The 26,363-nt window shown below is 60.4% G+C and overlaps 1 protein-coding gene across 2 annotated transcripts; it reads left to right on the top strand.

Moving 5' to 3' along the window:
* The first annotated feature begins 267 nt into the window (after positions 1-267).
* On the top strand, positions 268-26,363 carry LINGO3 (leucine rich repeat and Ig domain containing 3). Of its 2 annotated transcripts, none has more exons than XM_039566334.1 (3): positions 268-1,030; positions 12,717-12,820; positions 22,973-26,363. In XM_039566334.1, exon 3 carries the CDS (start codon positions 23,006-23,008, stop codon positions 24,818-24,820), a length of 1,815 nt encoding a protein of 604 aa, XP_039422268.1. In that variant the 5' UTR covers positions 268-1,030; positions 12,717-12,820; positions 22,973-23,005; the 3' UTR covers positions 24,821-26,363. The 2 variants fall into 2 exon arrangements, with proteins under 2 accessions (XP_039422268.1, XP_039422269.1); XM_039566335.1 differs by lacking the exon at positions 268-1,030 and adding an exon at positions 1,886-1,969.

Raw genomic sequence — 26,363 nt, 5'->3', positions numbered from 1 at the left:
TGTGTGGAGGCAGCAGCAATTCCCCCCATCCCTGATTAGAGCAGCGCAGCCCGCAGAGCCAGGGCAGGGGGGACGCTGCTTAATTGACTCTGTGCTTTTGATACAGCAGCTTAATGAGTGTGTTCAAATTAGCCAGAATCACCTTTCCATCCCGGGGAATGGAAATGAGACGTGGATTGCTCCGGCACACCCTCCCCCCCACGCCGGCCTCTTAAAAATCCATCCCCAACTAAACCAGCCACGATTTCCGTGCCTGGATTTTTCATCTTTTCCTAAGCAGATAAGTTGATATTGTTTAAAACAACAATGAAATTCCTTCCCAGCCACATAAATCTCCTGGTTTTAACCGCAGATCCAGGGCTGAGGCTGGGGATGAAGCTCAAATGGGAAAGCCCGAGCTGCGTGTGCCTGCAATGAAATTACAAATCCACATCCCGGAGCAAGCGAGCAGCAGGAGGCACCAGGAACCTCCATCAGCAGAAGCGCTGGGCTGCAGCAAGGGATGGGAGTTGGGAGTGGAACCGACAAGGCTGGGAGAGCTGTTGGCATTTCTCCTGACAAAATCCTGCACAAACGGAGCCAGTCCAGGCAAAACCACGGCATTGGACCCGCCTGGCGTCCAGTGCTGAGCCCCATTCCTTCCCCCTGAGTTCTGCCCTCAGGTTCCTCAGCTGGAAAGTGAAGAAGATGCTGCCAAACCCTGCTTGAAAAGCGCTGTCAGACACAGCAAATGTCACCGAATGGCTCAGGTGGTGCTTGGTCAGCTGGCACGCAGCACATCAAGGGCACAAGGCGCTGTGCATCAGCTGTCCATGGCCCCTGAGGCCAGGGACCAGCAAGGCTAAGGCCAGCCTGGACTGACCAGTGATGATTGGAGAGGAGCAACAATTCCACGCTGGAAGTCAGAGCCGAGGAGGGAATTGGCCTCTGCCATCCTCAGAGCCCAATTAACCAAATCACCACAGCTCTGGGAGGCTTCGGCAGGAGCGAAGGGGAGCAAGAGGAGAGCTCCAAGGAGGAATGGGCAATGGTGAGTGCTGTGCCCGTGTGGGATGGGGGTGCTGCTGGGGGGCTCCGGGTCATTGTCCCATGAGCCGGGCATCTCCCTGGCACTGCTGCAAGGGACAGTGGAGCCCAGCACAGGGCACAAACGCAGGAGCCCTGGCTGGGCTGGGGGCTGTGCTCATTCCTGAGGTCACAGTGCTGTTTGTGCCCGGATTGCCCCAATTTCCCATGGGATGGAGGGGAGATGGTTGTGTTCATCCACAAATCCACAACCACCTCCAGTGCGGAGAGAGCAGCTCAGGGTGAGGTGGCCCCCAGACCCTGTCCTGGGGCAGGCAGGGGGACACGGGGCAGGGGGATGCAAACAGGCTGTCATGGGGCAGGGGTGGGAGAGTATCTGGGGGTGCTGGTATGGGGCTGAGGGACCCCAGGCGGGGTGGCAGGTGGGGACCTGTGGGTGCTGGCATGGGGGGGAGCCCAGGCAGGGCAGTGGGGGAGTACCCGGGTGTGCGGAGTGGGGCTGGGGGAGCCCAAGCAGGGTGGTCGGGGGTACCCCATGGTGCTGACATGGGGTCGGGGACCCCACACAGGGCACTCCGAGACTTGGGCACCCCAGGCTGCCCGGGGGGAGCGTCCCCTCCCCTTTGCCCACGGCTGCGCGGGGAGGAGACCCCCCGTGCCCTTCCCCGCGTTCCTCCGGGGCCGTGCCCGTTCTCCGCCCGGGGCCGCGCATCGCCCCCCGGCCCCGTCCCTCCCCCGGCCGGGCGGGGGGCGCGGGGGGCGGCTCCGCGCACGGCCCGACGCGGCTGGAGAGGCGCTGCCGCCGCCGCGCCGCCCCCGGGGACGGGCCGGGGCCGGGCCGGGGTCCGTCCGGAGCCGCCGCCGCGCCGCCCCCCGGGCTGCGGCTCTGCCCGCGCCGCCGCCGCCGCCGCAACATGGGCAGCCCCGCAGCGGCAGCCGAGCGGTGAGTGCGGGGTCCCGGGGCCGGGGAGGGTCGTGCCGGGCCGCACACGTGGCGCCGGGGGGCGGCCGCCGAGCCCCCGCCGCCCTGGGGACACGCAGCCTCCCTCCATCCCTCCCTCCATCCCTCCCTCCTCCGCCTGCCGCCAGCGGCTCGGGGGGGCTGCCCGGCTGCGCCCACTGCCCGCGGCCGCCAGGCCCCTCCGCAGCCCCCGGCTGTGCCCGGGGAGGGGGCTCGGCACGGCGGGCGGCGCCGGTGCCCCCGGGCAGGGTCGCACAGGGGGTGGCGGTGGTGTCGCCGGGTCCAGCCCGCCCCTGCTCGGCTCCATCCCCCGGCGCTCCCGGGGGTCCGGTACCCGCAGTCCCCCCCTTTAGGGCTGGGGCCGCCGCTCGCAGCCCCTTTCCCCGGCACAGCCGAGCGAGTCCGAGCATCGCCAGGTGTCGGGAAAGCTTTTCCCATCTCCTCTCGCTCGTGTTTCCCCCCGGGCGCTGCCCGCTCACTCCTCGCCACCCCAGGGCCCTTCCTGCCTCTTCCCCGAGCATCCCGGATTTTAGGGCTAGGCGGATTCTCCTGTCGAAAATTCCGAGGGTTGCTTTAGCCGCGGATGTTACCGGGTTGTGTTGCTCGGGGAAATGGAGCAGGCAGCAAGCGCAGCGTTCCTGGCTCCTATTGCCGAGCTGGAAGAGCAGCCTTTGCCTCTTCCCACTCTCCATCCAGAGTACTTTTGTGCCAGTTCCTTAATCCACTTGCAAAGCGGATTGAGCTAAAACCTGACAAAAGGTGCTCCAATTCCCACGGCGTTCGCAGAGGCAGAACGTTTGTTTCTGTTCCTGCCCAGCCTTACCCTGAGCTGAGGTTTTTGGGAAGGAGAAAAGAGCAACCAGGAAGAGAGAGGATGACAGGAGAAGGCAGAGTGCCTGTAAAATAGATGGAGAGTGGAGCCGTGCCGGGCTCTGCAGCCTGGCAGCACCCGGAGCACAAACCCAGCCCTTGGGAGTGAGGAGCACTGGAACCGGAGCGGCTGGAGCGGGAAGTAACCGGGATTGGGGATGTTTGGTGGCCTGGTGAACACCAGCCTGGGCCTGGCAGAGCTCCTGGCTGCTGCTTGGGTTTGTGGATGGTCTCTCACCCACTCTCACCCTGGCTGGGGATGTGCAGCCTGCGGGATGGAGACCCCAAAACCCAGCCCTGATGCAGGGGTGACACCATGGGAAAAGCCTCGTCCAGGCAGGGAAAGTTCCTACAAACCTCTCAATCAAAACATGAGGCATTAAAACCAAAAAGCCCTCGCAGAGCAGAGTTGCCCAGCAGTGATATGGTCATGTGTGGGTTAAAATTCAAAATGCAGGTGTTGAACCCTGCAGTAACCCTGTGGGAAGTGGGGGGCCCTTGGGATTGCTCTGCACCCCAAAGCTCTGCCCTTCACTGCTGCTCCATCACCCCTTGCAGGAGGGAGAGGGGATAAAATCCCGGCACCCCAGGGCACGGCAGGGAACGTGCTGCACGTCCTTTAAATGGGAGAATAATTGAAGATGGGTTGGGGAGCTGCCAGTTGGGCGGCCTGGGATCGATCTGGTTTAATTTTGCGCTGATGTTTTTATCACTGGTGGTCCTGTGGCGCTCATGGAGGGGAGACAGCGGAGCTGCTGCCTCTTGCTGCTGGAGGACTGGTGGTGGCCAGCTGGGTTTTGGCCAGAGCAGCTCGAAGAGGTGATTTTTAGTCCACCCAAGATTTCTTATGGTTTTCAGATTGCAAAAACCCCACTCAGGTATCTGCAACCTTTCCCACAGCGCTTGGGTTGTGGGCTGATCTTGGGGGAAGATGCTCTCCAATGCCCAGCCTGCAAAAGAGCTGGAGGAGCATCCCAAGAGCAGGGAGCAGGAGGTGAAGCAGCTTCAGGAAAGAGTTGGTTTAAAAATCTGTACATTCTGCTTTTATCCTGCCCCGTTGGAGGAGGGAGCGGGAGGATGAGAGGAACAGGGGCTGGGTTGTGTTTCACCTGTCCTGGGCATCGATGGCCAGGGTGGGACGTGGCTGTGCTGGGCAGAGCTGGGACACATCCCAGGCACAGCCGGCTCCTGCCAGGCTCAGCCTTTCCGGGGGGATGAGCTTTTGCTGATCCCTGGCTGAAGATAGCAGGGCCAGGGGCTTTTTTCCTATTTTGTAGCATTTAGAGCTCAGGAATGTCTGCTGTTATTAGCTGTGCTAATCCGGCCTCACCAGAGGACTCGTCCCTGGCTCCAAGGCCCAAACCTAATCCCCGCTCTTCCCTCCTGGGCCCGAATTAAACACTGGACTCACAGCTCACCGGACACGGCGCCGGCTGCTCTCAGTGTTTAAAGGCTTTCAATCCATGTTGGTGGCATGGATTTTTCCCAACTCCTGGCTGCCGGATCACTCCTATTTCCCCTGCCCAGCATCCCACTAGCGAGCAGACGGCTCCTCTTCCCTCCGTGAGGAGCCAGAGCTGCCATAAGGCAGGAGGAGTTGGGCTGCTCCGGCAGCTCAGAGCCGCGTCGCTGCCGCGTTCGCATCCCCGGGATGGGAGCGAGCTGCTGGAAGCCCTGGGAATAACGTTGGGAATGTGAAGCACGTGGCCGGGCGCGCTGTGCGTGGGCAGCGGCGATTCCCGTGCCGCCGGTGCGTGTGGGCAGCCCGGGTGGGACGCCTGTCACCAGCAACATCTCCCCACGTTCCCAATCCCACAGCTCCGAGGGGAGGGAAGCGGGAGCCAAGCGAGGCCATCCCTGGGCTTGTTCCCAGTGACGCTGACTCGCCACGAGGCTCCAAAGCCCCTCAGTGTGTATCCCGTGCCTCAGTTTCCCTGCCTGTACGTGGATGTGGTCCGGAGGCCTGGCTGCGGAGGGTGGCACAGGTCCCTCAGACGGCCAGAGTCCTGCGTGTGGCTGTGGAGCGGTGATGGAATTGTCGGAGGGAGCATCACAGAGCATCCTGCACGATCTCTCCGGTCCGTGGGGCTGCAGGGAGGGTGGAAGGTGCTACCAGAGCCCAAAGGGCCGCTCTGTGAGCCCTGGAAAAGCCCCAGAACAAACAGGCAAGGGCCGAAATGTTCAGAGCAGAGACGTGAGAGGAGATGAAAAGCAATAAATCCCAGGAGAACGCTTGGAAACGCTGCCAAGGGCCACGGGTGGCAGTGGGAGGGAGACGGAGCGGGCTTTGGGCACCCGCGGTTGGCTTTTCTGTTTGTGAAGTTTTTGCAGGGTTTACCTTGGAGGACAAAGCAGCTGCTTGCACGAGGTTTGGCTCAGGGGATGTGGGACCAGGGACGCAGGAGTGGGACAGGCTGGACCAGGGCCTTGCTCAGCCATTGGCGATGGAATGTGCTGGATTCTCCTTCAGATCCCGTTTAAGCCGTGGTGTTTTGGGGCTGGAGCTGGAACCCCGCAGGTGCCCCAGGTCTGTGGGGTGCCGGAGGTGGGAGCTGGGCAGGACAGGGGGGGCAAAGTGGGGAAATGGCCCTTGGTGGGGGCAGAGCAGAGTCCTCCCCAGGCCCCGGCAGGGGCTGCCATTCTCTCTTTTCCATGTGAGATGGACGAGCTGAGGACAGCACCAAACCCACCCCAGAACAACCAAACAGCAGAGAGCCGGATGGAGAATCTGAGCAAACACAAACAGCTTTGCTAGGGATGAGTTAAAAACAAAGCACGGAGGGTCTGGGCTGTGATCCCCAGGCTGCTGTGGTGCCTTGGCATCCCCATGGGCACTCCAAGGCCGGGAGCAGAGGCAGGATCAGTCTGTCTGAGCGGCAAAGCTGGACACAGCTCCGGCACGTGCCCGCCTCCTTCCTCTGCCTCAGCCCAGATCTTCCCATGCTTCCCTGCCTTCCTTCCCCTGATTTTTTCATACCACCACAAGCTTGGCTGCCGCTTGTGGCTCCATCCATCAGAAGGGTTTGCTTTTCAAAGCTGTCCCAGCTCTGCCCGGCTCAGATCTGGAGCGCCAGGGCTCCTTGTTCAGCTCCCGATGTGCCAACCAAAATAGCAGCGGCCACATACTGGAGCGGAGAGGAACAAGTGTCACTGGGAATTAAAATGACAGATCCCAGCATCGAGGTCTCTGAGGGTTTGTGCTTTATTAGGCAACAGTGAGTTCATGGGAAAGGACTTTGACTCAGAGCACCGGTTGTGTCTACAAGAAAAGAGAACCAGGGACTAAATTTAGGCTCAGGCTGTGATGGGGAGACAGGGCCAGGCACTGAGGGAGGGGAGCTGGGCATCCTCAGCTCCCTGGGGGTGAGCCCTGGCCCTGCAGAGCAGCGTGGGGTATGGGGAGCAGGAGGTGGGTACACATCAGCCTTGGGATCATGGAATCCCCATTGGGTTGGGTTGGAAGGGATCTCAAATCCCATCCAGTTCCACCCCTGCCATGGGCAGGGACACCTCCCACTGTCCCAGGCTGCTCCAAGCCCCAATGTCCAGCCTGGCCTTGGGCACTGCCAGGGATCCAGGGGCAGCCCCAGCTGCTCTGGGCACCCTGTGCCAGGGCCTGCCCACCCTCCCAGGGAAGGTGCTGCAGAGGAACAACCCCAGTGCTGTGGGGCAGGAGGGCTGCAGGGTTCCCCTCCCTGTGTGAGGAGCTGCTTGGGGTCTTGCACCCCCAGCCCCACATCAGCCACAGCCAGGGCTGTGTGGAGGGGCTGGGAGAGCTCTTCTGAGCAGGATTCACCCTGGCTGGGATTTGTGCAGCATCCGCAGGGTTCGGAGAGAAGGGGGGAGCACGACCCTGCCCGAGGCTGTGTGGTCCTCACGAGGCTCCCTCTCCCTTAAATGTGGTTTCCTGCTGATGGGGGTGATTTAACCGATCAGTGTTTTCTCTCCTTGCCTCAGGGTCTGCCTCTTCCCACCGCCCCCTCCTATTAAAAATTCATTGTTTCTCCCAGATACTGTTGCTAGAGGGAGACAGGGAGAAATAGAGGAAGTTCTTGGAAAGGAGAAGAGAAAATATTCAGTGGGAAGGGAATTGAGGAAAAATTTAAACCAAATATTGTCCCTCTTTGCCTCCTATTGCCCTGGGTGCGTTTGAGCCCTGTCACGCACAGGACTCCGATGTCCCCAGAGAGCTGTGTGGGAACTGGGGGGAGTTTGGGTGGTGGGGACAGTCCTGCTTCTGCCAGCGAGGTGGTGAAGCCCCTGCTGGCTTCAGAGCTGGGTCTGTGGGACACCGTGGCTGTTTCACACAGCAAATTCCAGCAGGCACGGGAGGGAAGGAGCGGCAGGAACAGGGACCTGCCTGATCTCCGACTCAATTCCCATCCTCGGCTTCTCCAGAAAACTCCCCCCAAGGCATTGGATTGCTTTTCCTGCTCCATTCAGCTGCTGTTTCAGTCCCGGTGGATGAGGGGGTTCGTTTGCAGACGGAAACATCCGGAGGGTGTTGATGGCTGCTCTGTGGGATCAGCTCCCCTGGCCCTGCAGCACCCTGAGCCGTGGCTGTGACACGGAGCTGCCAGCCCATGGTCCACCGAGGGGGATTCAGGCAGGCTTGGGAAGGCTCTTTTCCATCTTCTCAAGCCTCCTGAGCAGGGTCCTCACGGTGCTCCTCGCAGGGCAGCAGCAGCAGAGGTTTGCAGGGCAGAGCAGGGGAACTAAAGGGGCTCTCCCTGAGCACTCAAACTCCCTCAGCCCCATCTCCAGGGTGGAGGATTTGTTTTCCCTCAGGAAGAGTGGAAGGAATAATTTCCAACCCCTTCACAGTGGTGCAGCCAGAAGAGCAAACCATGAGGGTGTTTGGTGCTTCTGGCCTCTTTTTCCAGAGGGTCACCCGGGCTGACCTTCCCCACACTCGGGACAGCTGGACGCCAACCCTTCACTATTGGCACAAGGAGCTGGTTTGTATTTTTCCATTTAAATCCCATTTGAAGCAAAGTCCATCTGGTTCCCTCCGTTCTGCCAGAGGAGAAGAGGCTGCTCTTGGGTCAGTTTTGCACAGGGAGGCCCAGGGAGGTGGCGTGGCCAGGACCTGTGCCTGGTGGTGGGCTGGAGCAGGGCCCCCGTAATTGAACGCTAATTAGGGATGGAAAAGGAGCAGAATCCTGCGATTGCAAATGAAGGTGGAGTGACATAAGTGAGAGAGAAGCTGTGACCTTTTTCCATAAGCAGGAATATTAACCAAGTGTGCCTAATGGAGCGGGGGGATAATCCTGCCTTCATTAGTGCTTATTCCTGGGGCTGATGAGGGGCAGGAGCCTTTGGGAAGTGCAGTGGGTGATGCCAGCATCCCCCCCAGCCATGCCCAGTGCTCTGGAAGTCACTCCAGGAGTTACTGTGGAGGTTGGACCCTCCACATTTCAGGAAGTGGTTTCTCCTCTTACCTTCAGGGTCTCTTTTCCATCAAGCACCAGCCTTGTGGCAAAGCAATTCCCAGCGTGGGGAATCCCGACAGGATCGGCACCACTGCCTTCCCCTGCCTTGCTCAGCCTGCACCAGCATCTGGAAACCTCTGGAAATCCAGGTCCAGGTTGTTGCTGTTGCAGTGACAAACAGGGCTGTGATCTGTTGGGTCAGGCTCATCCAGCACCAGACAATGCTGCTGGGGTTTTTCGGGTTTTTTCCATGCCCCGAGGTTCTCTCTGGCTCAGGCTGCCCCTGAGTTCATGCTGGGCAGAGCTGTGCCCATGCAGGGATCACTCCATGGCCTGGGGCCTGTCCCTGCTGCCTCAGTCCTGTGCCACTGGGGCCTGGCTCAGCTCTCTCCACCTCAGTGACTTTCTCAAGACTAAGAAGCAGATTTTTTCCTCTGTTTTATTTTTAACAGCTCTTCCTCATTTCTCCCTCCATTTCTCTCCCCGAGGTTGTTTCTGGCTGTGCCCCCCAAAGCTGGGAGATGCCGTGTCCCTGCTGTGCTGCTGTGGAGCTGAATTTTTCCTCCTCCCTGGAGGGTTTTCCAAATTTTCCCATTTACTTTGCAGGAAGAAACTCTTTGTGGGCCTGCCACTGAGGAGGATTTCAAATGAGCGGCCTGTGACACCTCCTCTGTGATAATGTGTCATTTTTGTTGTTCATATTTCAATAACTAAAGGTCAGATGGAAGCTCAGCTGGCTGGGAAGTCTGACATTAATTACACTAATGAGTCTCTGGCTTAGTGCTCCTGGACACCAGGGTGGTGCGACACTGGCCAGATCCTGGGCACTATCGGGTGTCCTGGGGTCCATGGAACGATAAAATCCCAGGATATCCTGAGCTGGAAGGGACCCTCAGGGATCATCAGTGCAGCCCCTGGCCCTGCACAGACACCCCAACAACCCCAGCCTGGGCATCCCTGAGAGCGCTGTCCAAACGCTCCTGCAGCTCTGGCAGCCTCGGGGCCGGGCCCATTCCCTGGGGAGCCTGGGCAGTGCCCAGCAGCCTCGGGGGGAAGAACCTTTCCCTGAGCTCCATGCCCAGCCCTGACCCAGCTCCAGCCGTTCCCTGGGCTCCTGTCCCTGTCCCAGAGCAGAGCTCAGCCCCTGCCCCTCCGCCTCCCCTCGGGAGGAGCTGCAGCCCCCAGGAGCCTCCCCTCAGTCTCCTCTGCTGCAGCTGAACGAGCCAAGTGCCCTCAGCCGCTCCTCAGACCCTTCCCCAGCTCCGTGTCCCTCCTTTGGACACTCTCCAACAGCTTTGGACCCTTCTGATCTTGTGGTGCCCAGAGTGCCCCCAGCACTGGAGGTGAGGCTGCCCCAGTGCAGAGCAGAGCGGGACAATCCCTCCCTGGCCTGGTGCCCCCCAGGACACGGTGGCCCTTTGGGCTGCCAGGACACACCGGGGACTCAGATCCAACTTGGACCGACCAGGACCCCCAGGTCCCTTTCTGCAGAGGTCTGAGACGAGCCAGATTTGCTGCCATGCATGGAAGAGTTGCTGTGCACATCCCAAGGGATGCTCCTGCCTTAGAAGAGCTTGGCTTGTTTACCCTGGTCTGGTCCTCTGGAGGTCTCTGCTGATTTCCAGGACATCTGGGTCCTGTTTGGCTTTGGGATTTGCTGCTGAATTTCTTTTTTCCAAGAGGATCCCGCGTGCAGAACTGGAAGCTCCTTGACGGAGAAGCAGGTCCCACGTGGTACCCATGGAGAGGAGAATCCTCTCCTGGCTCCTGCACTGAGTAGCCCAGAAAAGAGTTCAAATCCAAGTTTTGAGTCAAACACAAGGCACAGGAGCAGAAGGTGACAAGGACCCTGGTGGCACAAACACACAGAGGGCCAGGGAGCTGTGCTGGTGTCACCACGTGGGACCCAAGGAGGCTTTAGGCCGCTTCGCCCACGTGCTGGTGGGTCCCGTTTCACAAGGATTAAAATGTATTTGCAGACAAAACCCCCGCAGGTAACCTGAGCCAGAGGTTGCTAAGTGACCCAGGAGCTGCCAAAAACAAATGCCGAGACCATCAGCTGAGCCCATGCTCCTTCCCAGGGCTGGGAGTGACGGGCTCACCTAAGGAGCCAGGCCCAGGTGGTCTCTAAGTGAGCTTAAATTTCACGTTCCCGATGCTCGGGCAGGGCTGGGAGCGTCTCAGGGAGGGCAGGAGAGGCTGCTCAGCGCCGGGAGTTGAGCACGTTTGGGCTGGCTGCAGTTTGCTCCCAGCAGGTCTGCAGTAAATACGTGGCTGTGTCCAGCCTGCTGGAATTGGATGGAAATTTTGCCTTCTTCATCCCCGGAGCTGGAGCCTGGCCATGGGGAGCAGCGGCTGAGCTGCTGTGCTTGGGATTAACCCTTGGGTGGCGCTGGCTCCGAGCATCGCCCGCGGAGCCTGCTCCATCCCCACTGGAATGCTGCAGCCTGTGAGTCCCACACACGGTGCTGCAAGTGAACCAAACCCACTTCCCTCCCAGTTATCCCATTTCCCAGGACTGGAGCGGCCCCAGGGATCTACAACAGATCTTTGTGCATCGGCCCCTGGAGCCCAAATCCCTCAAATCGGGGACACTGCATCCCCTGGAGGCAAATTCCTCGTGGAGTTGCACCAGCTGCAGTTGCTGGTGGTGCCGCAAGCTTCCCCCCGCAGGTGCTGAGGGCAGGCCCAGGTGTTTCTGGGGTGTTTCCCCATCTCAGGGCTCGGTTTGGGTCATTCTTGCTGTTCTTTCAGGTGCTGGGTGTGAGTTACTCCCACACGTGTGTGCTCCAGCCCCCTGTGCCGCAGGGCACTGAGGAGATGGGATCCTGCTGCCAGCCCTGAGCTCTCCCTGCTGTCCCATCCCTCCCTCCTGGAGGGGCTGGTGCATCCCCTGGCTCCAACAGGAAACTCTGGCATGCCCAGGGCAGGGGATTTCTGTTGCCATGGGGGATTTTAGTGCCGCTCCTTTACTGGGGAGGGTCCCTGACAGAGTTCCACGCATCCCACGTGGGATTTGCATCCCTGGCACCGACTGCATGGGGTGAAGGGCTCAGCGTATCCCACGGACACTGTGACCTTCTGGGAGCTGGGAGTATAGGTTCCTGCCCTTCCAGGGCCAAGTCTGGGTCCCTCAGGCAGAGCAGACAAGGGGCAGGTGTTCTGGAGCAGGGAATGAGCTGGGATTGCCAGGCACTGGGTGAAGTCCTGTAGCCTCACAGCCCCCAGGGGCCTGGGGCTGACCGGGAATGTGGAACCCTCAGCACCGTCCCTGCACGGCTGAGCCCGAGCCTGCAGGTTTGAAGGGAATCCCTCTGACTTCAGCTTCGGGGCGATGCTGTTTTCCTGGAGGAATTTTCGCTTTTCCAGAGTGCTGGGCACTGTCAGTTCCCGAGGAACCCCAAAAGTGACGATTTACCCATCCACAAGCAGCCTGTGGACACCGCTGGGGTTTGCAGGAGCACAGGGGGATGGAGAGCTCCGTCCTCCCGGGATGTGCCAGGGCTGTGATCCCTGTGTCCCCGGGGCCGCCTGCTGCTGCAGCACCGGCTCCTCGTTCCTCTGCCATTCCCCAGCAAATCCCTGCCGTGGGAAGCTCCTTTGCCTCAGGCTCCCCAGGCCTCTCCCAGCAGGAATTAACCCCCCCTGGTTGCTGCTGCTGCCCTGGGGCAGTTCGGCCGGGCAGGAGCAGGGAGCTGAGCGAGGTCTGGAGCAGGCACAGAGCAGCTGCAGAACTGCAGCAGCAGCAGCTCTGCGTGGGTGTCACTGAACGGGACCTGAGTCGGGGACATTTGAGGGCTGTTACCCGGGATTTCCGCACAAAAGGAGCTGTTTAAATTCCCTCTTTCTGTGCAACAGGAGAATTAAGGTTGATCCAGAGAATTCAAAGCAATTTAGTAAAACCACAGCAAATCATTTGTCCAGCATCTGCTGCATCAGTGCTGGGAGCATCTCTCGACCCCCAACTCCCCCAAAATGCCCGGGGGGTGGACACGGGACTGGGGGTCTTGCCAGTGGCACTTCTGCTTCCACGTTTGGGTGAAATCTTCCCAAATTCGGGGCCTCGTGGGCTGTGGGCACCGCTGGGTGGGTGCCATCCCCTCCTGCAATCCCTGCAGGATTCCCGAGGGGCAGTGCCATGTCTGTCCTGCTCCAGCCAGAGCTGCCCGCGGCAGGGCTGGGCTCGGACACTCTCCTGGTGGGGAGAGGATCCCTCAGGGCACAACGTGTGATAGAATTTTATATTTGTATATATATTTATATAGATAAAACGAGGCGAGCTGCAATGGTCTGGTTGGAGCAGCGCTGAGGATGCTCCTCCTCTCCGGATGTGCCCGTGTGCACTTTGGGGGAGTTTATTTGGGATTTCTGTGGCAGACACTGGGGAAAGGGGACTGACCGTGGTCTCCTTGTGCTGTTCTGTGCAGTGGAGCCGAGGCTGGCCGTGCTGGACACTTCGCCATTTGAACATTCCTGGGCTCCGATGCCTCAGCAGATCCCGATGTCGGAGCGGCCCCGGACCTGCAGAACGGTGAGAACTCCCTGGGTTCCAGTGGGATTGGGGGTTGTGCACTGGGACGCTCAAAATCCAGCTCGTTTTTACCTCGTGGCCACCCCTGCTCGGTGGCATTATCCCCCTCCTTGTCCCCACCTCCCTGTGCAGCAGGAGCACTCGGCACAGCCAAGCCGGACGTTTATCCCACAGAACAGCTGGGAGATCTCCAGCCTGGTGTCACCACCCCAGAATGAGCAAGAAGTGCCTCAGGTGGGGCTGTGATATGCAGCTCTGGGGTGCTGAGCTCAAGGACTTGCTCAGGGTTGGTGGCAGGCAGCAGTGGGACCCAGCTTTGGACACTGCAGGGACCCCAGCCTTTGCCCCAGCAGAGACCCCAAGCCATGGCCGTGCCAGGATCCACGTGCAGCATCAGTTTGAGGGGCAGTGGTTTGGGGTTTGGATGGATTTCCTGGGATTTGGGAGTCCATCAGCTGGGAGAGGGGCTCTGCAGGCTTTGCCCTTGCTCTGCCATCCAGATGCTGGACAAGGAGTGAAGCCACACGGCCCCACTGTCCCCTTTCCCTTCCACCGTGGAGATTTCTGACTTTTGGCATCCTCGTGGGGCTGCACACAGGGAAGGAGCTGCTCTCCTGGTCCCCCGGCCCCAGCTGATGCCCCGAAGCTGCAGATCTGGGGACTGACGCCAGCGTGTCTCGCTCCAAATGTCACCGCTGCCGCAGCCTCCAGCCTGGGGGAGTTTTGGGGGTGGCCCAGCTGGATCCCCCCGGGCTCTGCTGGGCCCCTCTGGAATCTGGGCAGCGAGGCCAGGAGGGATCTGTGCTCCACAGGGCTGGGGTGAATCCCCCTGTCCCCTTCCCCGGGATCATTTCAGGGGTTGGTCCCGCTCCCACCTGGCACGACAGGGATGGATTGGGATGTCATTCCACCCCTGTGATGGCATTTTGCTCTCGCTGCTGCCATGATCATAACTGGGATGGCAATAAAATCCCCGATGCAGCAGCAGCTGTGGACAGGTCTTCAAAAACGCAGTCAGCCTGGGACTGATGCTGAGCAGAGCTGGGAGGGGGAGGGAAAGCTGTCACTCCGTGCTCCTCCTGGCTGGAATTCCCACTCCGAGCGGGGTTTCCAGCAGATCGGGGTCTCCACCTCCGCCCCTTTCCCCCCTGCCCCCGCAGAGCTCCGAGCTGCTTTCCTGCGGAGCTGAGTGATCCTGCTGGGACCGGGCTGTGCTCCAGCCACAGCTGCCTGTCCCTGCTGGCCTCAGAGCAGGCAGCTGTCCGTCAGTCTGGCCTGTCAGTCTGTTCCTCTGCTCACATGTCCAGCAGTCCAGTCGAATTAAAGCCTCTGGAATGATGGATCACCCCGCCAAGCTGCAGAGATGGGCTGGCAGCAGCCAGGACTCGGGGCTCCCTCTCCAGAGGGAAGCTGGGCTCCCTGGGCACCCCCTGCCATGGGTGAAGGCTCCCTTGGGGCTGAGGCCTCGGGAACAGGGTCCTTCCTGAGGGTCAGGGCTGGAAAGAGCCGTTGTTTTATCCAGAAGCTCGGAGGGGTGGCTGCGACTGCCCTGGCTGGTGTCAGCACAGTTCAGGTGAGGGATTAGGAGGAGATTTTGCCATCAGAGGTCCAGCGCTGGCAGCCAGTGACAGCGATCAGGGTGTGATTTATGTGCCAGCCCCCCGAGGGGCTCAGGCCAGCGTCACTGTAGTGCTGAGCTTAATGAACGAGCTGATCTAACGAGGGCTGGCACGGCTGGGCCGGCTGGACAAATGAGGTCGTGTGCTGGGGCAAAGCCCGTGGGAGGCAGCTGGCACTGAAATCACCGTGAAATCACCGTCCAGCAGCAGGGCAGGGCTCTGCTGGGCGCTGCTGGCCACACTGGGACCAGTGCTGGCACCGGGGGGGCGGCTGCACGTCAGCATCGCCAGCGGTCCGCACGCCCCCGAGCAGCGTCATCCATCAGCGCTCCGGAAGGTGCCTAATTACAGCCTCTGCCTTCCTGTTCCAGTTAATCATCACCCTGCCCTGGCACCTCGTTTGGTACGGAGCTGCTGGCTTGGAGCTGCTGGCTTGGAGCTGCCGGGCTTGGAGCAGCGAAGGTGCAGGGTCCCCTCCTGTGACGAGGTCTCACGTCCTCTGTGCTGCTCCTGTGGGTGATGTGTCCCAGCCCCAGAGGTGTCCCAGCCCCAGAGGTGTCCCAGCCCCAGAGGTGTCCCCACCACGGCCCCAGTGCTGTGCCTGGGGATGTCCTCCTGGCCAGGTCTGGCACTTTGCCGCTGTCCTCTCCCACGTGGCTTTGGCCGCGCTTCTCCCGCTGCTCTCGGGTTTGCTCGTGGGGCGCTCCCAGGCCGTGGTTGGTGCGGAGGGTGAGGGATGAGCTCAGGAGCAGGAGGCAGCTGCAGGGGAAGGAGCAAATTCCTCTCTCCCAGTTAATGCTCTGTATTTGTGTCTCTGTGGGGGCCGGAGCCCTCTCCAGGAGCGTGGCCCTGTTTCTCTCTGCCGGTGGCCATGCCTGTCACAGCTGTGCTGCTGGGGCTCGTGTGGGCTCGTCTTTTGTGCATGCAGCAGCAACAAATGTCATGTGGGCCCTAAAACTGAGGTGCCAGGACAGTTGCCAGGGGTTCCTTGTCCCCCCTCCCAGGCTGGGGAGAAACCTGAGACCGGGCAAGCCTTGGAGCAGGTCAGTTTGGATGGGCACCTTTGCAAAGCCCAGCTTTGGTGGGAGAGGACAAAAGTGGGTTTGCAGTGGCAGTCTCCTAGAGCTGGGCTGTCACCTCGTTGCTGGGGCCTCTCCTGGCTGGGTGGGTGCTCAGGGACAAGGACACCACAGGGGCTGTGGCCAGCGCCTGCTCCTGGTGACAGACTGGGATGGGAAAACACCGGGAAGTCCCGGGGCTGGGGGCTGTGGGCTCTCACCTGCACTTGCCTTCCAGCCCCTCCTCATCCTGCCCCTGATGCAAATGGGCTTCCGCAAATTAAAAGTTCTCCCTTGAATCCTCAAAAAAGAGCCCCTGCTGTCCCTCCAGGGACCACAGCCACTGCCTGAAGCTCAGCTCCAGGGTTCCTGGTGGCATTAGTGGAACAGCTCAGTGGCAACGAGGTGGTTTGGGATGCAGCCGAAGAGGGGGAGTGAAGCTCAGCCTTTGCTCCCGTGTCATCCAGCAGGTTCTGAGGCTGTTGAGATCCAGGTCAGGTTCACTCTCAGCCACCATTTCCCAGCAGCAGTCGAGATTCAGCTCTGGCTGGTGGTTCAGTCAACTCACCCTGGGTGGAAACAAGAGCCCAGCACCCACCTGCCCTGCCCCCCTCCCCTCCTTTTAGAAGAGTTATCCTTGGAAGAGAAATAGAGATGCTCATGGAATATTAAACACCTCCCCAAAGCCCCTGTGACTGATGAGTGGCTTCTGCTCCTCGTTGCCTGGCGCAGGCAGTGACCTTTCAGAAATGTTGTACGTTGTGGTCGTCTCTAAATGTCTCCTCTCCTGGGAGCATCTTGTGGAGATAGAGATTCAGACATGATGTCTGTCAAGAAGAAAAGCAGATTGCGGCCAATCTGGGGCTGCCTGTGCAGCGTTGCCTGGGCCACGTGCTCAGGAATCATAAGGTTGTCTCTAAAAATAAGTGGTGGTTTCTTCTGGGTTGTCTCCTTGGTGCCGTGGCTCATCGGGGAATCCTCGCTTCTGGGGTTTCGCGGCGTTTGCGAGGGCTGGGAGTTTCCACGTGGGAGAGGAGTGGAGAGTCCTGTGGCCACGGCTGCCGAGGACTCGGGATGGGATCTTGGGGTGGGAAGACAGCTCTGTGGAGACACGAGGTTTGCTGGGAAGGAAGGGTGGATCTTGCCTCCCTGCGAGCTGCTCTGGCACCGGCTCGGCCGCCCCGAGACCTGGGGCTGCTGAGCAGGAGGAGCCGCGTGAGAGGCAGCAGCTGCCACTCACCAAAATAACTCCCTTCTGTGGAAGCTTTCCATGTTCTCGAGCCGTCCCTGAAGCCACGCTCGGGGATGTTCCGTGGTGACCCAGCCGCCGCCTGGCTCCTGCACAGACGGCTCCTTCCACGCTCCCCCTCCCCATTCCCGTGCCTTGCCAGGAAAATCTGCTTCTGCTTGAGGAGCCTCGAGAGGGACCTCAGGAGCACGGCCACCATGGTCACAGCCCAGCTGGGCTCTGCCAGGGCTGTTGGGGATGGTCACTTGGCCACCTGGTGACCTGACGACCCTCAAGGTGTTTGCCCGGTGCTGTGGGGTGGGAAGATGCTCTGGAGGGACCCTGCTGGGTGTCCTCAGTGCCCACCCAGCCATTGGTTCTCCCTCTGCTCCTCCAACCCTGCCCAGCCCAGCCCTGACCCAGAAAAACATGCTGAGAGTGGCAGAGCCAGGAGAATTTGTTTCCCAGCCAGCCCCTGATGGGATTAGGAATAACTCTCTCCTGGATAATTCTCCATTAGGTCTGGTGATTGATTTCCCTCCTTCTTACCCCCAGCTCTGTCCCGCTCTCCCTGTTTCAGCTGGATTATTCTCATGCTTGGCTTGTTAATTGCCTGATCACCAGAGCTGAGGCTTGGCCACATCCCTGGCCTCCTTTGACCCTCCAGTTTCTGCCTCTTTGTCTCTGTCTCGGCTCTGATTTAATCCCCTCCACACCCCAGCATAAGCCAGGATCTCTCTGCTGCTCTGTGCAGAGGGAGGAACCTGCTGGTGTCACCCCAGGAGCCAGGGAAGGTCCAAGGGATGCTCCTGCAGCTCCTCCCCATGCCCCCCTGTCTTTTCTGGGGTTTTTTCAAGCTCAGCATGGCCCCAAACCCACTGACTTTGCAGACTCGAGGCAAAGGATAAAATAAAGCTGCAGTAGCCACAGGTTTGTTTTTGGAGGGTGGCACAGGTCACCTTTGGTCCTCATTTCAGTGCCCCTGGGATCTGGGCTCTGCTCTGAGCTGCAGCAACAGCTGGAAAAACACAGTTGGATTCCCTGGCTTCCCATTTGGGCATCAAACTTTGCTCTGCCAGCTCTGAACAATGCCAAAAATCCCCCTGGAGATCCCCAGCAGCCCGTGGTGCCACTGGGCAGTGTGGGTGGTGTCACCAATGAAGCTGAGCATGGAGCAGACCACAGGGACCCTCATTTTTTGTCTTTTCAGCCTAAAATCATACAAGGGGGAGGGGTGTTTTTGGAAGTTGTAACTGAGGGCTCGGGGTTTTCCAGCAGAGAAGAAGGAGCAGACGTCTGGACAGGCTTTGGCACAGGACTGGGGCCTCAGGTCTGGAGGAGCTCTGTCCTGGGGCAGCTCTGGCTGCAGTTTTCCCTTCCCCATGGGCAAAGCTTGGAGCCACGGAACTGTTGGCATCAGCATCAGGGTGCCCCATCCTCTGCTCCGAGCCCTGCCAGCTGCTTGGGGAGGTTCGGGCCCATGGAGCCTGCTTGATCCAGCCAATTCCTGCTCCTGGGAATCGAGATCTCATCCAGGGCACGCCCCAGGACGGGGAAGCACACGGAGCTTGTCCTGATGGAGAGTCCAGCAGCAGTCCTGGCGAGCTGTCAGTGAGCTGGGAACACCACGAGGATGCTCAGACACTCCATCCAACCCCAGCCCCAGCCCGAGCCCCTGCGCCGGGGCCGAGCAGGGTGAGTGTCTGTGAGGATGCTGGCATGGCCCAGCGTGGTTGGCATTGCCTTCCCTGGCATGGAGCCGGGCTGGGGACAGCAGCCAGGGAGCAAGGGAGGGTGTGGGGACACTCGGCTGCCAGGCAGAGCTGGCTCACAGTGAGGGCCGGGCAGTGGTGAGCGGGCAGCGCTCGGGGTGTTCCCAACAGCTGCTGGTGTTTGTAGGAGCCCTGACCAGTCTCAAGCCAAGTTTGGGACATGCTGGCACTGGTACAAGGCACTGGCACCTCCCTGATACCCGTGTGACAGAGCACTGGTGTTACCCTCCCGGCGATGTTTTCAGGGTGAGGGTCCCAGCATCACTTTGTGCCCCATTTGCTCCTTCTCTGCCTTGGGGTCTCCATCCTCTGCTGGGGTTTCCCTGCATCCCTGGGAAGATGCAGCAGCATCCTCTGGCTGCCTCTGGCCGCCGCCACGAAGGGGCCCGGCCTGGAGCAGCAGCAGTGGGGTGCTGGAAGGAGAAGGGCTCAGCAGGAGCATTTCCCATCCTGCACATCAAGGGAAGGATGAAACAAGACCTCTCTCTGAGGTGTTTGTGCTCATGCGATGTCCGAGCAGGGGAACCTGGAAATGTCAACCTGGGCTCATTTTTGATCTTTATTCAGAAAAAGGGAGCAATAATGGCAGCTGAGGAGCAGTTGCTCTTGGAGGAGCTGGCAGGGCCAAGCTTGTGCCACAGAAGCGGGAGGCGTTTGAAGGGTGGAGAGGGAACAAAATCCCTTCTGCAGGAGTCACAGAATCCCAGAATGGTTTGGGATGGAAGGGACCTTAGAGACCATCTCATTCCACCCCTGCCATGGGCAGGGATCCCTTCCACTGTCCCAGGCTGCTCCAAGCCCCAATGTCCAGCCTGGCCTTGGCCACTGCCAGGGATCCAGGGGCAGCCACAGCTGCTCTGGGTAACCCCGAGCTGGGGTGGCTGGAGAGCAGCAGTTCCTCTGTGCTGCAGGTGGCTGGGACAAATCATAGTAGTCACAAATCTTGGTGGGGAAAGAGGGAATGAGGCAGGGAAGGAGGGGGCTGCTCCAGGGGCTGACAAAATTGTCCAAATTGTCAAAAATTGCTCTGCTCTGCTTCCCCCACTGCAGCCCCTCAGCCCCGGGCTTTGCTGGCTCTGTCCCCAGCGCTGTGTGCGGCAGGCTTGTTATTTTTAAAAATAAATTAAACGAGGAGAAGAGCCTCTATCTAGGCCTCGCTCTGGATCTTAATTGCCCTGGCTCCCCAGGGCCCGGCCGAGCCCGGAGAGCACCGCACAATCGCCGTAATGAGCTATTAATAAACAGCCCGGCTCCGCCTGGCCCTGCCCGGCACAGACAGGGACCGTGGGGCCCCAGATGTCCCTGCAGGGACACAGGGTCTGTGCCCCTCCTCTGCGGGATGCCCTGGGGCCGGCAGAGACCCGCGGGCAGAGCCAGCCTTGCTCCAGACCTGGCATCTGCCTGGAATTGCAGGGAATGGCTCATCCCGCACCCCTTAACCCCGCTGTGGGGTTTGCTGAGGGGTCAGTGGGGCACCCATGGGTGGGGGCTGTGGGCCAGCAGGGCTGGCTGGTGCTCCGGCTGTGGAGAGGGAAGGTGAGCCCAGGGCTGCAGCTCCCGCTCTCCATCTGCCAGGGAAAACAACTCCAGCAGGGCTGGAGCTTTGCTTAGAGGATCAGGTGGCCGCAGTAGTAACCAAAAGTGGAGTTGGGTTACCCCGGGCTCATCCATAATGAACACGGGGCAGGGAGGGGAAGGGCTGGGTCCTCCCAGGGCTGGCACGGAGGGATGGTGGGCACTGGGTACGGCCCAGCGTGGGACACCATTAAAGAGGCATCAGGGCACCTTTATTGAGTGTACAGACACTGAACAGGACAGATAAATGGCACAATAAATGGGGAGGGGGTTGCCCTGCGGGTTTGCAGGTCGTGTTTGGGAACATCCTTCCCATGCAGCCCCAGGGCAGAGCAAGAGTGGAGCCTCCAGAACCAAGGGGACCAAGGGGAGCTGCCCCCACGTCACCCCAGAGCCAGCTCAGGTGCCTGGGGCCACCAGCCAGGCAGAGCCTTCACAATGTGGCTCTCCTGGAAGGCAAAGGCTGCCAAGCAGCTCCAGTGCCCAGGTGGCATTTGGGGACCTCCAGTCCCCAAAGGGGTTTTGGTGCAAGGAGTGAAGCTGAGCAGTGCTGGAGAGAGGGGAGAAAGGAGCAGGGGCAGCAGTGGGGCTGATGGACCCACTGCACTGTCCCCCAGCTGCATCCAGCAGCTGTGAATCCTGTGGTTGTGTGAAACGGTGACACTTCCCTCTTGGTTTGATTCGTTGGAAGAAAAAGGGAAATGTGGCAAAATTAAGACGCACACAAAAAAAAGAGAAAAAGGAAAAAGGTGTCACAGACTCAGAATAGAATTGGTGAGGTTGGAAATCCCTCTAAGATCACCGAGTCCAACTGTCACCCCAGCACTGCCAAGGACACCGCTTGGCCCTCAGTGCCACATCCCCACGTCTGTAAAAGATCACGGAATCCTGGAATATCCTGAGCTGGAAGGGACCCTCAGGGATCATCAGTGCAGCCCCTGGCCCTGCACAGACACCCCAACAACCCCAGCCTGGGCATCCCTGAGAGCGCTGTCCAAACGCTCCTCGAGATCATCCAAAGGTGCGCTGAGCAAGGGGTTCAATCCCGGAGAATTGCTCCGCTTGGGTAATAGGATCAGGACAGGAAATTATCCATGGAGATCGCATCTTTCCCTGAGACATGAGCACAGAGAGGGTCAGTGACCCCCCCAGCTGCCTGAGGCTGTTCCCATGTGCCCATGGGGACAGGAGGGAGGGTGACACCAGCCTTTTGTGTCCTCAGCACAGTGGGTGTGAAGCTGTGCCAGCTCCTGCTGTCCCTGCTCCGCCAGCGTCACCTCTCTGGGGGATCCGGGGTCCCCATCGCTCTCCCTCTGTCACCCCCTAAGCCAAGCAGCAGCCACCTCAAGATGGGCCTTTTTGAGAGCTTTTGGGCACTGAGGACCTGCAGTGGCACCAAGGTGGAACATTGCAGCCACACCTCGATGGCCCTGAGCAGCCACAGATGTCACACCATCCTCTTCCCTCACCCCACATCCTGCGGGGCTCCCACAGACAGGTTTGGGGTCCCTGATGTGCCCAGAGGGACAGAAGGGAGCCTGTGAAGGACTCCCTGGAGCCACAGCTTGGGCTCCCTGGAAGTCGGAAGAGCTGGAACCAGCCCTCGGGGGCAGCATCCCAGTTTGTCCCAGTGCTGTGGGAGCGATGGGAAAAAGCCCCCCGAGCTGGAGGGGTTGGTGCCCCGCTCACTGGACCTCCACAGGGGTGGCTGGAGGGGCTGGCCCTGCTCGTGGTACCCCCAATATTCTCTTGCCAGGCTCAAAACCTCCCCGCAGCTCCCCAACCGAGCACCTCTGCCACTTAATTAGGTTAATGACCGTGCTTCATTAAGGAAAGGCGGCTGAGGAGTTTGCAGCGGTGCTGGGAGCTGCGTTTCCAGGCAGCCTGGCAGATTTGGGGCACGGAAGGGGAAGGAAAGAAAAGGGAGAGCGGCGGTGAAGTGCTAATCCTTGGAAAGGAGGGCAGCCGGGGCACGGTGCCGCGGGGCCAGTGTTAATCCGTCCTCGGCAAAGATTGTGCCCGAGGCCGCCTTAATCTGCGCTCTTTAGGAGGGCAGGATGGGGACGGGGACGGGGACCGGGCCCTACATGCAGCACCAAGCATCCCCCGTCCTACGGGACCCCACCGAGCCGGGGGCCTGGGGAGGATTTGTGCCGCTGGACGAGACCTCACAGCGGGAGCAGAGGGCATGGGGCACCCCACTTGTGTCCCCAGAGAGCGTGGGGCACCCCACTTGTGTCCCCAGAGAGCATGGGGTACCTCACTTGTGTCCCCAGAGGGCATGGGGCACCCCACTTGTGTCCCCAGAGGGCATGGGGCACCCCACTTGTGTCCCCAAAGAGCGTGGGGCACCTCACTTGTGTCCCCAGAGGGCATGGGGCACCCCACTTGTGTCCCCAGAGGGCGTGGGGCACCCCACTTGTGTCCCCAGATGGCGTGGGGCATCCCACCTGTGTCACGAGTTGGCAGCATCTCTGCCAGCATCTCTTTGCTCCTGCCCTGCCCTTGGGGTGTCCCTGTGCCCCCCATTACCCCGGGGTGCTCAGGTCCCCTCCGCCCGTGCCTGCACCATCAGGAGCACAGGGAGGGCTGAGCCAGGGGGAGCAGAGGCTCAGGTGTGGGTCTGCAGCCCTGGCTCCTCTCACAAACCTCTGCCCCTGCCTCAGTTTCCCTGTTCCGCTGGAGACTGAGGCTCGTTTATCCCAGCTTTGCCCAGAGCAGGATCCCCAGGTTGCACAGAAGGTAAAAGGGATCCAGAGGGTTTCCTGGAGGGCCTGTGTCCTTATCAGCCCCATGGGCCATGGCTTGGGGAGCGCTGTCCAGTCTCAGCTCCCAGACAGGCGACCTGTGGGGCCGGGCAGGACTTTGTCCCCGCTGACTCTGCTCTCTCTCCATCACAGGCACATGGCAGAACGGCAGTGAGCCCCTAGACCATGCCCCACACAATGACATGGTGGCTCCCGGTGCTGGCCCTGCACGTGGTCCTGCTGTCCCCGCGGGCAGGCGCCTGCCCCGCGCGCTGCGAGTGCGCCCCACAGCTGCGCTCGGTGCTGTGCCACCGCAAGCGCCTCACCGCCATCCCCGAGGGCATCCCCACCGAGACCAGGGTCCTGGAGCTCAACAAGAACCGCATCCGCTGCCTCAACCCCGGGGACCTGTCCCCGTACCCGCTGCTGGAGGAGCTGGATTTCAGCGAGAACATCATCTCCAATGTGGAGCCCGGCGCCTTCAGCAACCTGTTCAACCTGCAGACCCTGCGGCTGCGGGGCAACCAGCTCAAGCTCATCCCCCCAGGGGTCTTCACCAAGCTGACCAACCTGACCTTGCTGGACATCAGCGAGAACAAGCTCGTCATCCTGCTGGACTACATGTTCCAGGACCTGCGCAACCTGAAGAGCCTGGACGTGGGCGACAACGACCTGGTGTACATCTCCCAGCGCGCCTTCTCGGGGCTGCTGGGCCTGGAGCAGCTGACCATTGAGAAGTGCAACCTGACCTCCATCTCGGCCGAGTCGCTGTCCTACCTCCAGAACCTGGAGGTGCTGCGGCTCCGGCACCTCAGCATCTCTGCGCTGGAGGACCAGAACTTCAAGAAGCTCTACAACCTCCTGCAGCTGGAGATCGACAACTGGCCACTGCTGGAGGAGGTGTCCCCCACCAGCTTCCAGGGCCTGAACCTCACCTCGCTCTCCATCACCTACACCAACATCACAGCCGTGCCCGCCGCTGCCTTGAGGAACTTGGTGTACCTGCGGTACCTCAACCTGTCCTACAACCCCATTAGCACTGTGCTGAAGGGCTCCTTCAAAGACCTCATCCGGCTCCAGGAGCTCCACATCGTGGGCGCTCTCCTGGTGTCCGTGGAGCCGCAGGCTTTCTCCGGCCTGAGACAGATCCGGCTGCTCAACCTCTCCAGCAACTTCCTGTCCACGCTGGAGGAGAGCACCTTCCACTCGGTCAACACGCTGGAGACGCTGCGGGTGGACAGGAACCCCCTGGCCTGCGACTGCCGGCTCCTCTGGATCCTGCAGCGGCGGAAGACGCTCAACTTCGACGGGCAGCAGCCCATGTGCTCCTCACCTCCCGAAATCCAGGGCAACGCCCTGCGCGACTTCCCGGACTCGGTGCTCTTCGAGTACTTCACCTGCCAGAAGCCCAAGATCCGGGATCGGAAGCTGCAGCACGTGACGGCACGGGAGGGGCAGTCTGTGTCCTTCCTGTGCCGGGCCGACGGGGAGCCCGACCCCTCCATCGCCTGGGTGTCCCCCCAGCACCGCATGATCACCACCCGCAGCACGGGGCGGGCCACGGTGCTGCCCGGGGGCACCCTGGAGATCCGCTTCGCCCAGGTGCAGGACAGCGGCACCTACATCTGCATCGCCAGCAATGCCGGCGGCAATGACACCTACTTCGCCACCCTGACGGTCAAGGGGCGCCCGGCCGACGGCGCCCACCACGCCAACCGGACTTTGTACCTCAGCGACTTCAACGACACCTTCCACAACGACACCCAGGTCTTCTTGAAGTTCACCTTGGACCTCAAGACCATCCTGGTCTCCACAGCCATGGGCTGCATCACCTTCCTGGGCGTGGTGCTCTTCTGCTTCCTCCTGCTCTTCGTCTGGAGCCGCGGCCGGGGGCAGCACAAGAACAACTTCTCCGTGGAGTATTCCTTCCGCAAGGTGGATGGTCCCACCACCACCACCGGCCAGGGAGGGGCCAGGAAGTTCAACATGAAGATGATTTGAGCCTCTCCCAGAGAACCGTTGTCTGCTGCCCAGCCCCGGGCACGGCCGCGGCGGGACGGGGCCAGCAGGGCTGTGGGAGCACCGGCTGTGCCCCAGAGCTGGCAGCGTGACCTTGCTGTGCTGGGATGTGGCTGGAGACAGCGGTGCCACAGGCCAGCAGGGTCGGAACTGTGGGGACCTCAGGGTCGGGGAGGGATGACCCCGATGTCCTGGCCCCATGGAGAGCCCTCAGGGCTCAGGGGCCGTCCCAGGGGCTCCCGATGTAGCGAGGTATTTGCTACCAACTATGCATTTCTCGAGCCAAAAGATCAGCAGTGTTTGGGCCTGGGAGAAAAATGCTTCCTGTTTTTTTTCCCCCTCCTTCCCTTTTTTTCTAAGGGACTCTTCAAAAAACTTTCCTGATAGTTGTTTATGGTTCTTTTCTTGGTGTTGGTTGGGGGTTTTGGTCCAATTTTTTTTTTTCTTTTTTTAAAATGAATTTCCAAGAGAAATGTCTTCCGGGGCGATGCGGGACTGGGGAGGTTGTGCCGAGCTGGGGGGATCCCCCAGACCCTTGGCAAAGACAGACCCCCCCCCGGGCACAGATGTGCCTTGAGAGCTTCCCATCTGTGGATTTAAGACCCAGCATCTGCCAACGTGGGTGCCCGGGGACGCTCCGGCACAAGCAATAATAACCCCCCAGGGCCGGGCTCTGAGGAGGTGTCAGCGAGAAGAAAAAGGGAAATAAAAAGACGAAATGAGGCCAAGATAGTTAAAATTGGGAAGAGCAGCCCCAGGGTGAGGCAAGGCCCCATCTCTGCACCCGCCCGAGGGGGGTTGGGATTCCTGCGGGTTCAAAAGGCACTTTTGGGTTCATTTTCTTTGAGTTGCAAAGTCGAAGTCTGCAGGAGAGCAGGACCTGGCTCGTCCTGTGCAGGGAGACCCTACAGCCCGGGGAAGAAGAGGAAGGAAAAGCTGGGAACAAGCAGTCCTGGAGAACATCCTGGCTGACACCTCCACCCCGGATCCTGCACCCTCCGGCGCTGAGGACCACGGGTCAATGTCCCCGGGGCTGCTCCCTGCTGCCACAGGGGCAGTTCCTGCCTTCCCATCCCACCCCTTCCCAGGCTTTGCCCTGGCAGCTCAGGGTGTGGATTTTTGTGTGTGGGAGAAGGAATGGAGCCAGAATGGAAGAGCCTGGATGTGACCTGGAAGATCCAGGGAGTTCATTGCTTCCTCCTCCTCTTTCTCCTCCCATGTGCACCCTGGGGGTTGCTGCAGGTCCCACCTCTGTCCCCGTTCCTGCAGGGACGTTCCCCACCTGGATGTACCTTCTCCAGCCAGTGATGGTCAGGCTGGGAGCTGGAGGGGACAGCTGCCCATCCCCTGACTGGCATCCCGGAGTAGCATCCGAGGGGTTGGGAGCTTTGTGGGCCACAGGTGGCTGCTCAGAACATCCCCCCAACCTTGTCCTGCTCTCACAGGGTGCCCTCCATCCATCCCTCCATCCATGCCTCCATGCCTCCATGCCTCCATCCATCCATCCATCCATCCATCCATCCAT

This window comes from Corvus cornix, chromosome 28 (assembly GCF_000738735.6).
Source record: "Corvus cornix cornix isolate S_Up_H32 chromosome 28, ASM73873v5, whole genome shotgun sequence".
NCBI lineage: Eukaryota > Metazoa > Chordata > Aves > Passeriformes > Corvidae > Corvus > Corvus cornix.
Note: the sequence above shows the minus strand (reverse complement) of the source record. Positions and strands in the feature narration are given on the sequence as shown.